Genomic DNA, 11,539 nt, shown 5'->3' on the forward strand with positions numbered 1-11,539 from the left:
AGATGTATTTTGCCTTTAGCATGTACTGACCTATACGATGACTAGATGTTTCGAGGAGTAAGACTATTGCACAGAGAACTATATAATACATTCTGAGCAACATGACAATAGTAACTGATAATGTAGGAAACCGCAGACAAACGTGCATAATCAGCATGAATATACCCGAGCAATCACAACTGCTGTTATCATGTGCACATGTGATGATGAAGCATGGATTCTGATCTGAGAAATGCACCAAAGGATGCAAACAATCTACTTCTTTAATTGTGTTTGGTGTAAAACTGATTCGCAACCACAGAGAAGTTTGGTTTCAATCTTGCTTTCGTGTTTACTGTGAATTTATCAGCATCTCTCTGCCAATCACTTTCAGTCTGGAACAGAAATGCAGTCAGGAGCTGCTGAAAGAAGAGTTTTGAAGAACTGTGTGTGTATATATCCAACAATATAATATTATGGCAACGTAAGTGTTGCTTTTGAGGTGTGTTTGTGATATTTTGAATGCAGTGCTTGAAAGGCATTTTGTGTGCAATTCTTGGATTTGTGTGTAAAGTTTTGAAAAAAAGAGGCAAAGTTTTGAAAATGTGTGTAAGCAGCTGAAAAAAGCTGTAAACATGAATATAGGAACACGCATGCGCAATTCTACACTTGATCGCCAGGGTGCATCGGACAGGAAGTGAGGGGTGACTCCGCAGACAACAACATCCGGTTTGAGGATGTTTGGATTGTAGGACGTTTCCTGGCGTGTGCTGAGGAAGATGAGCAGCAGATGACAGTCTGAACCCGAGTGAGAGATGCTCTTTATTCTCTCCTCAGATCTTCAGTGGATCACACAACGCTGCTGTAGTGTAGTGCTTTAAGGAGCCGTGGTCGTTGTTTTAGGGAGCGTTACCATGTAAACATGCAGATCATTGGTGTATTAAATGTGTTAAACACGGGTTTATGTGGTAAAGGTTGTTTCATGAACTCCGTCCAGGAATGTTTGTGCGTGTTTAGTTTCAAACGGATTTCAGGTTGTGAATGTGAGTATCTGACGAAGTGTGTGTGTGTGTGTGTGTGTGTGTGTGTGTGTGTGTTCTGTTTCAGTTCTCAGTGAGTCATGATGGCGAATCCAATCAGTGTTCAAACCCTGAGTAAGACATGGGAGCTGAGTTTGTACGAACTCCACCGAACACCACAGGTACACACACTATAGCACACTCTCTCACACACACACACACACACACACACATGTTGGTTTTTGTGGTTTATGGGGACTCTCCATAGGCGTAATGGTTTTTATACTGAACAAACTGTGTGTGCTATTGCCCTACACCAACCCTACACCTAAACTTAGCCCTCACAGGAGACTTTGTGCATCTTTAGATTTTCAAAAAAACACCATTTAGTATGTTATTTAAGCCTTTTGAATTACGGGGACATAGGCAGTGTCCTCATAAACCACCTTCATATTGTAATACCTCTGCCATACCCATGTCATTATATAAATTTGTGTCCTCATAATCCACATAAACATGCACACACACACACACACACACACACACACAAACTCAACAACAGTGACTTTGTCAATTTTGAGGAAAAAAGCAGAGGTGTTGGATATAAACTCATGATTCTGAGCCGAGGGGAAAAGAGAGATTGACCCGTTGTTTTTTCTTATCAGAATTGTAAGAGATAATCTCGGAATTGCTAGAATAAAGCCATAATTTTGAAATATAAACTCAAAATGACCTTTTGTATTCTTTTATTCCATGGCTTCCATAGACTGCTACTTTATAACGGTCATTTTCTGCCACCAAACAGGCTCCGCCCACAAAATAAAACCTCATCGCTGTCTGCAAACACTGGATTGGTGTATTAGAGATGTGTGTAAGTGTGTAGATCAGCTCGATATGTGCGCTCTTGTTTCAGGAGGCCATCATGGACAGCACAGAGATCGCCGTGTCTCCCAGAAGCCTCCACAGCGAGCTGATGTGTCCCATCTGTCTGGACATGCTGAAGAACACCATGACCACCAAAGAGTGTCTGCATCGCTTCTGCTCCCAGTGCATCGTGACCGCTCTGCGCTCCGGGTGAGGCCTCAGATCCAGGGCTTCAGTCCTGTAGTCTCTCGAGACCTCTCTCGCTCAGCGCTGCCCTTCTCTCTCTCTGCTGCAGGAATAAAGAGTGTCCCACCTGCAGGAAGAAGCTGGTGTCCAAGCGCTCTCTGCGCGCCGACCCTAACTTCGACGCCCTGATCTCTAAGATGTACCCGAGCCGTGATGAGTACGAGGCGCATCAGGACAAGGTTCTGGAGCAGCTGAGCCGCCTGCACAACAGAGAGGCTCTGAGCAGCAGCATCGAGCAGGGGCTACGCATGCAGGCCAGACACAGGTCAAACACAGCCCTCGGCCTCGGCTCGCTGTGCTGAAGGGGCTGATAGTTTCACTGCAAAAAATTATTTTTGTCTTGTTTTCTAGGATAAATATCTACAAATTCATGAATCAGGATGCATTTACTTGACAAGTAAAATTAGTTAAGATATTATGTCTTGTTTTCTGAAAAATGATAAATTTTGTTCGTTTTTGTACAAATATCTGCCAGTGGGGTAAGAAAAATCATCTTGTTTAGCTTTTGAATTAAGATGATTTTTTTTACCCCATTGGCAGATATTTGTACAAAAACGAACAAAATTGATCATTTTTCAGAAAACAAGACATAATATCTTAACTAATTTTACTTGTCAAGTAAATGCATCCTGGAAGAATTTGTAGATATTTATCCTAGAAAACAAGACAAAAATACTAAGGAATAAAATCATTTTTGCAGTGAATTCATTGACTCTAAGATGCACTTATGATGTCAGGGGTTTTTGGTGACCGTTTTTCCCAGGTTAAAAAAAGTACACTTCCATAATGCACTTTGCTCTATTTTTACGCTATAATTTTGTTCTTAATATACTAAAAATGATTCTTCAGTACTTCTTAAGATAAACTTAAAATCATCTAAGTGTACTCAACTGTGCTATTTTGGGACACCATGAATATGAACTAAAATGCACTTTTAACACACTATTGTCTTAAAAAAAGTATTTAAAAATGTATTTATGTCAGCACTTTTTGTACACTTGAGTGTTCTAGTGTATGAAATATGGGTTCAAGTGTACTACACGTGCTGACTAAATACATGTTTTAAATACAGAGACAATAATGTGTTAAAAGTGCATTTTAGCGCATATTCATGGTGTCCCAAAACAGCACAGTTGAGTACACTTAGATGATCTTAAGAAGTACTAAAGAAGCATTTAATACACAATTAGTGTGCAAAAATAAAGCACTTTAAGTATATTATGGAAGTGTACTTTTTTAACCTGGGTTTACCTTCGTTCTGCACCTTGCTGTACAATAACAGTTTTTTACGATCGCTTGGACACATTTCTCAAAACTTGGATCACTTTTCCAAAACTCTTCACACAGCGAGCACAACATCTGTCTCTGGGCTAAACTGTAAATCATTTATCACTGCTTTGGCACAAAATGCATTCATTGATGGCATCTGTCTAATTCTTTTCTCACTTTGACACAAACACCGGCAAAACTTGATGTACTATACAAGCCAATTTGCACACGTTTACATACTGTTTTAAACTTGAGTTCAAAACCTAGCTCAGTACAAAAATGTATAAGGCAGAAATGTGCAACACTTCGACAGCAAGATCATACAGAAATATGCTCTGAATGTAAAAAATCAAATACTATCAAAGCAGTTGCATGGAGCTGAACATCTTCACAAGTGTTAGTCTCATTACCATTACCATCCATACAAAAGGGGAACACTTAGGAATAATTTAGCATATAAGATATACCACAGTGTATTATAAACAGTAGAGAGTGTCACTCTTGTTTTGTGAAGACATTTTACAGAGGAAAACTGTTGTTAGTGTTTTAAGTCGTTGTGTTATGAGTGATAAAGTGTGTTTACTAGTGTTATGAAAGAGTGACATTATTTGAGGTGTTAATCAAGTGTTTTGAATGTGAAACAAACTGCTGTGTCGAGCTGAAAGGTGGCTAGGAGAACTGTGGGAAGAGTTTTGAAAAAGTGACTTTAGTATTGAGAAATGTGTCCACAAGCGACTGTGAAACTGTAAGACATGTTTGTAAGCTCTCTCTTCAGAAGTGAAGCAGGTAAGCGCTCTGTGGTCAGTTCAGTGCTTCTGAAGTGGTCTTCTCTGTGGTCTGTGTCTCAGAGCTCAGCGTGTGCGTAAGCTGCATGCGGAGAGCGAGAACGCCACGCTCAGCGGCGGCGAGGACGACGTCTCGCACGACTCCGGCTGCGCCGCGGAGCCCGGCCCCAGCCACGCTCCGAGAGCGTCTGACGACTCCGGGGGCGAGACTCCTGCTCCACAGCGCTCCGAGATCGAGCTCATATTCTGCCCACACCCCCTGCTGGTCAGCAGCCAACAGTACAGCCAGACACGGTACAGCAGGCCTTCCTCACACTAACCAAGCCCTTGAAGGGGTGCTCGACGGCTGTTTTTCTAGGCTTGATTGTGTTTGTGGGGTGCAGTAGGGATGTAACGATTAAACGCTAGCCGGTTGAAAACCGATTCAAATATGTGACGATTCAACTGGAGTAGGAGTTTATATGAATGTATCTCTGAGGAGAACTGACTGTAGAAAAGTTTTCGTGCTATTTTCTTTTCATCTTGCCTCTGAACGATGCATATTATAGTAGAGTTCATAAACGCAGCTCTGCTTTGTTCAAACAGTGCCTTGCGAATGTATTCATACCCCTTCATTTTTTTCACGTTTTATGTTGCTGCCTTATGTTAACTGCTTTAAATTATTATTTTTTCTACATCAGTCTACACTCCATACACCATATTGACAAAGCAAAAACAGAATTGCTACAAGTTTGTAAATTCAATTACAAATAAAAAAACTGAAATAAGTACATTGCAGAAGTAGGGCTGGGAGATATATTGCATGCGCATCTCGTCAGTAAAGCCTTGATTAGCGCTAAATCATCAAGTCTTTTTTGTTTGATGCGACAAGCTTTGCTCATCAGAATTAGGCAATTATTTGCCATTCTTCTCCTCACCTCTTCACCTCTTAAGCTCTGTCAGGTTGGATGGGGGCAGACGCACATTTTCAGGTTTCTCCAGAAATATATTAGGGTTGGGTTAGTCCAGGCTGTGGCTGGGCCACTCAAGGACATTCACAGAGTTGTCTATAAGCCACTCTTGCTGTGTCCTGTTGGAAGGGGAACCTTCTGCCCAGTCTGAGGTTCTGAATGACTGGGTTTTCATTGAACTTTTCTTCTACTCTGAGTCCTTCAGTCCCTGCCGCTGAAAAACAGCTCCACAGCATGAGGCTGTTACCAGCACACTTTACCTTTGGGTTGGTACTCTGCAAGTGATGAGCAGAGCTGGTTTCCTTCAAACATGATGCTTAGAATTGAGGTTCATCAGACCAGATAATATTATTTCTCACAGTCTGAGGGTCCTTTAGGTGCTTTTCTGCAAATTCCAAGTGTGTTTTCATGTGTCTTCACTGAGGAGAGGATTGCATTGCATCTGGCCACACCAGCATAAAGCACAGATTGGTGGAGTGTTGCAGTGATGTTTGTCCTTCTGTAGGTTTCTCCTATCTCCACATACGATCATGGAGCTCAACTAGAGTGACCATCAGGTTCTTCGTCACCACTCTAACTAAAGCCCTTCTCCATCAATTGCTCAGTTTGGCCAGAAGTACAGCTCTATGAAGAGTCCTGGTTGTTCCAAACTTCTTCCATTAAGGGTAACAGATCCTACATGCTGCTGTGAACCCTAAATGAAGCAGAATTTTTTTTCTGAACTCTTCCCCAGATGTGTGGCTTGACGCAAACCTGTTTCTGAGCTCTACAGGCAGTTCTTTTGACCCGAGGGCTTGGTTTTTTATCTGATATGCATTTTCAGCTGTTAGACCTTTTATTAAGACGTGTGTGCCTTTCCAAATCATACCCATTCAATTGAATTTGCCCACAGGCTAACTTCACTCAAAGTCTAGTAACATACAAGCAATATGAATGCTCCCGAGCTAAATTCCAACTGTCCCAGATAAGGGTATGAGTACTTATGCAATGGAATTAAGTTTTTTTTTATTTTTAATAAATTTGCGAAGATGTTAAAAACCCTTTTTTTTTTTTGCGCTCTACCATTATAGTGTATGGAGTGTAGATTGATGTGGAAAAAAAAAAGTAATTTAAAGCAGTTTAACAAGGCAGCAACATAAAACGGGAAAACAAAATGAAGGGGTATGAATATTTTTGCAAGGCACTGTAAGTTCAGCTCTGCTTTGTTTGCAGCGGTAATCAAGGAAACACTATCATTGCTGTTCATAAGCACCACCTGCTGGCAGAGAGTGACTCTTATTTAGCTCGTCTGCTGCTTCCTTCAGATATGTTTTATGTAGTTTCACAAAACTAAAGTCAGACCATTCTGTTTTTGCTTCAAATTTCTAAATTATACTGTCTAATTTAGATTAAAAACTGCTCATGCTGCATCTTTGTTTGGATGATGATTAAAATGCAGTGTTTTAATTTCAGGGTTTGTGATGTCACCAACCTGGGAAGTAGCTCGTAGTTCCTATGAGCCGTAATTGTATGCATTAAACTGCCATCATTTTAAAAGACAATATCTCAGTTTGCATTGAACGTTCAGCGTCGTAACTTTGTGGATATTGTTTATGCTCAAACAGCAACATTAAAAACTAACGTTAAAAAAGTGAAATCACAATCAACCATCACTTTAAAACAGTCTTAAATCAGAGCGGACTGTCTTTAGAATAGTTTGTGGTATTTTCTTTTCATCTTGCCTCTGAACGATGCATATTAAAGTAATGTTCATAAGCGCAGCTCTGTTTTGTCTTCAGCCTCATTTTGAAAATCATGAGAAAATTGAATCGTGAAATCGCGAATCGAATTGAATCGTGAGTTGAGTGAATCGTTACATCCCTATTCTCCAGTAAATGTATCTTGATTTAAGAATCTTTAGACATGTTCCTCTGGAAAACAAGACAAATTACTGAGGTACAGTGAGGTCATTTCCACATTCTGGTGGTTGGAAGCAGAGCTATTCAAGCCTTAAGCTATTTTGTTTTTCTTATTTTCTTTTTTTCTTTTGTAAAATAAATTCTGAATTACTGGCAATCTGTTGGAAGTTGTATTTTTACTTGGAAGTGTTGCTAACACAGGACATTAGAGACCATATTGGTGTATTGTTTTCTATTCGATTTATTCCTTAAACTTTCTTTACTTGGTCTTAAAAAGGCCTTATAAAAGTCATAAAGTTACCTTCACAAACCCTGCATGAGCAAACTGTGACTGAGGCTGATTCTTCAGTGCTGTAGGATAACTTTAAAGCATGTCTTTACAGGATAAATTGACATGTGAATTTCCCTTTGGGATTAATAAAGTTAATCAATCAATCAATCAATAAATTGACAGAGCATAGTAATGCTGAAATACAAAGTTCTGGCATGAAACTCTAGATGGTGCAGTCCGATAGATCTAACTCAGTATGACATAATGACTTCATCACATGTCACCGCTGATTGGTTCTCTCCTGTATCGGTAGCCAATGAGCTCGCTGCTCAACATTCAAATACTTGGCTAATGCTTGTGGTAGCAGTTGCAGTGCACTCCAGAAACCCTCCACCTGTATAGCTCTGCTACGGGGTGATCATGTACACTATGGGGGTTATTCATGTTATATGTGCAGCAGCAGTATTTCTTACATGCTCACAGCAGCATGTTGTGGATGTATTTCAGCAGTAGCAACAGCGTAGCAGATCTATTCCTCCAAGACCAAATGTGTGACCCTGGAGCACAAAAGCAGTCTTAAGTCGCTGGATTGTATTTGTAGCAATAGCCAAGAACATATTGTATGGGTCAAAATTATTGATGATTCTTTTATGCCAAAAATCATGAGGATATTAAGTAAAGATCATGTTCCATGAAGATATTTAGTACATTTCCTACTGTAAATATATCAAAACTTCATTTTTGATTAGTAATATGCATTGCTAAGAACTTCATTTGAACAACTTTAAAGGAGATTTTCTCAATATTTTGATTTTTTTGCACCCTCAGATTCCAGATTTTCAAATAGTTGTATCTCAGACAAATATTGTCCTATCATAACAAACCATACATCAATGGAAAGATTATTTATTCAGCATTCAATTTCGAAAATTTGACCATTATGACTGGTTTTGTGGTCCAGGGTCACATATAACATTGTGATGTACATTACCATGCCAGTCCCTCTGAGAGTTGTCATAACAGATATATCACATTTAGCTACCCACTTTAAGGCCAGGATGAGATCTGAGAACATGTCAGTACCTGATTTAACACGCATCAGTCACTCCTAAAGCTTTACGGATGGGAATGTACCTTTCTCCCTTCTGCTCACAGATACGTCAAAACCACAGCCAAAGCCACGGTGGACCACCTGTCGAAGTACCTGGCTCTGCGCGTGGCTCTGGAGGAGGGTTCGAGCGACGCCCCGGAGGGAGCTCTGCGGCAAGTCAGCGAGAAGCAGTTCACCATCTACATCAGCACAGCGGCCGGACAGTTCACCGTGAGTCTAAGCGCTGCTACGGTCAGAGCAATCCCAGGCTGCCTTGCCCTGTCCTCATCCTCTCTGTCTTTCAGACACTGAACGGCTCGCTGACGCTGGAGCTGGTCAACCAGAAGTTCTGGAAGCTCTGCAAGCCTCTGGAGCTCTTCTACGCTCCTACAGACCAGAACCAGACGCCTCCGCTGCCACAGATGGACGATGAGAGCCCAGGGAAATCAGCTGTAGCCTAAAAGACTCTTTCTGTCCGGCTCTACTGAGGTCAGCACAGGTTCAGTCAGTCAGTAGCTCCTGCAGTAAAGCCCAGGTCGGCTTAAAGGGTTAGTTCACCCAAAAATGAAAATTCTGTCATTAATTACTCACCCTCATGCCGTTCCAAACCCGTAAGATCTTCGTTCATCTTCGGAACACACATTAAGATATTTTTGATGCCTTCTGAGAGCTCTCTGATCCTGCATAGACAGCAATGCAACTGCCATGTTCCCAGACCCAGAAACATAACAAGGACATCGGTAACAGTCCATGTGACATCAGGGTTCAACCGTAATTTAACAAAACTACGAGAATACTTTTTGTGTGCAAAGAAAACAAAAATAACGACTTTATTCAACAATTCTTCTCCTCCGAGTTACTGCCGTTTTGGAGAGTATCACAATCCATACCCATGCTTTACCCAAAACGGTGGAAGATGGTAACTCGAGGAGAAGAAGTGAATGAATTGTTGTTATTGTTTTCTTTGCGCACAAAAAGTATTCTCGTAGCTTCATAAAATTACGGTTGAACCCCTGATGTCACATGGACTGTTACCGATGTCCTTGCTACGTATCTGGACCTGAGAACATTACAGTTGTGATGCTGTATATGGAGAGTCGGAGAGCTCTCGGATTGCATCAGAGATATCTTAGTTTGTGTTACAAAGATGAACGAAGGTCTTACGGGTTTGGAAAGACATGAGGGTGAGGAACTAATGACAGAATTTAAATTTTTGGTTGAACCATCCCTTTAACCGTACATTTGTGTCAAATAAAAGCCAGTCTCAGTTCCCACACTTGAGAGCACAAGACGGTCCAGGCTCTGAATAATGCCTTGACACACACTACACCCACTCTCTCGCTAATACTGCACTGGAGTGGTGTCCCATCATGCATCATGTTCAGGAATATGCGTACCCTGAAATCATTGAAACTTTCCAGTCTAATTTTAATTAATTGGGTATTATAATTTGGTAGTAAAATGTAAGGTATTTCACATTTCAGAGATTTTGTAAAACAATTGCAATGGCTTTTTATCACTGCTTAATAGCACCACTATTCAATTTCCTTGCCTGTCACTCATGGACTACCGGACAGACATTTCTCGGTTTATTTTAAAGAGTAAAGTGTTGAAAATCTAAATGTGTAAATAAATCAGTTTGTGTCCCATCGGGTCGTAGAAGTTCTTCACACATCTTCATGTAAACAGGGAGGTGGTCTGTATGGACTGCACCTGTGGGTTTTGGGACAGGCCCTAAACTCTGCAAGTCCTCTGCAGCTGTTATATTAGCTGTTATAATCTCAGCTTATACTAGTGAAATGCCATGTGTGTACAGAGTCTATGGAAACATCTGCAGATTCTCAGTAGCAATCATGCTTTGTGTTGTTTTCTGTGCTTGTTGGTTTATAATGTATTTCATTTATTTGTTCGGTGATTTATATGCTTGTTTTCACCATCACTGGGCTTTTCTCCTGCCTCTTGGGTTGACAGAAGACAGCTAACCGTTTAATTGGAAGTGACTGCAATAATCATGAGACTAATTATTTATTCATTTTATTCAAATGAATAAATAAGTAGCTAATTAATTATTTGAATCTATTGACAACCCTAATATTAAGGTCATAACTTCTGTTGTACAGGTTTGTCCAAATACCCCAGGCTACCTCTGGTTAGAAATGACAGAGAAACGGACGCCCTCGTGAGAATGTTGCTTTATTTGTTTTGTTTTTTAAGGTGGTCACATTCATGAATCTGAATTGAATGGAAGCTTGTTTCCACTACAAAAGAAAAGGAACTGCAACTTTTTTTCAAATCCAGTGGTGGAAACAAGCTTCCATAGAACTGAAATCAGAGGAAGAGAAATGATCCAGAATTCAGGGTAATAACTGTATGTACTTGTTAAAATGGTCATTTTCATTGTTACTTTTCCAACTAGTTTTTGTACATATTCACCCACACCTTGAAAAACTGCCTTATTGCATCTTTTTCATTAATAAAGATGGACACATTTATACTGTACGAGACTGTTGAACTGGACACATCTGGAGTCTTGAAGCTCAGGCGTATGACTGATGATGCCCTTAACCCTCTGGTGCCCTTCGGTAATTTTCGACTGAAAAAAAAAAAAAGTTTGGAAATTAAAAAAAAATCGCTGCTACTTCAGAATTGTATGAAGCTGTGACTTGTATGGCAGTTGTTGATACGTAACCCCCCCACCCACACACACACACACACACACAAAAAAGTGGACTTGATTGAAAAATGATAAAACGTAAAAAAAAAAACATCACTTACATTGTTCACAAGAAAAAATACCACCACATGAAATTAATGGGAAATAGGCAAAAATATGAATATACAGAGATGTTTTTTTATAATCTACAAATTAGCCGCAATACAGAAAAAAGTGCACAACAATGAAGGGTTGACAAAAGTTTTGCCTGAAAACACTGCTCAATACACAACACTATATATATACAGTGGGTACGGAAAGTATTCAGACCCCCTTAAATTTTTCACTCTTTGTTGTATTGCAGCCATTTGCTAAAATCATTTAAGCTCATTTTTTTCCTCATTAATGTACACACAGCACCCCATATTGACAGAAAAACACAGAATTGTTGACATTTTTGGAGATTTATTAAAAAAGAAAAACTGAAATATCACATGGTCCTAAGTATTCAGACC

General features: G+C 40.1%; 1 protein-coding gene across 1 annotated transcript; it reads left to right on the top strand.

Annotated features, from left to right (window-relative positions):
* The first annotated feature begins 626 nt into the window (after positions 1–626).
* LOC306885353 (E3 ubiquitin-protein ligase RING2-A-like) lies at positions 627–10,870 on the top strand. Its single transcript, XM_079441808.1, has 7 exons — positions 627–787; positions 1,087–1,180; positions 1,912–2,072; positions 2,158–2,373; positions 4,226–4,456; positions 8,437–8,602; positions 8,677–10,870. The coding sequence occupies exons 2-7, from the start codon at positions 1,100–1,102 to the stop codon at positions 8,830–8,832; spliced, it is 1,011 nt and encodes a 336-aa protein (XP_079297934.1). The 5' UTR covers positions 627–787; positions 1,087–1,099; the 3' UTR covers positions 8,833–10,870.
* The last annotated feature ends 669 nt before the right edge of the window (positions 10,871–11,539 follow it).

Source organism: Barbus barbus (assembly GCF_936440315.1).
Source record: "Barbus barbus genome assembly, chromosome: 19".
Taxonomy (NCBI): domain Eukaryota; kingdom Metazoa; phylum Chordata; class Actinopteri; order Cypriniformes; family Cyprinidae; genus Barbus; species Barbus barbus.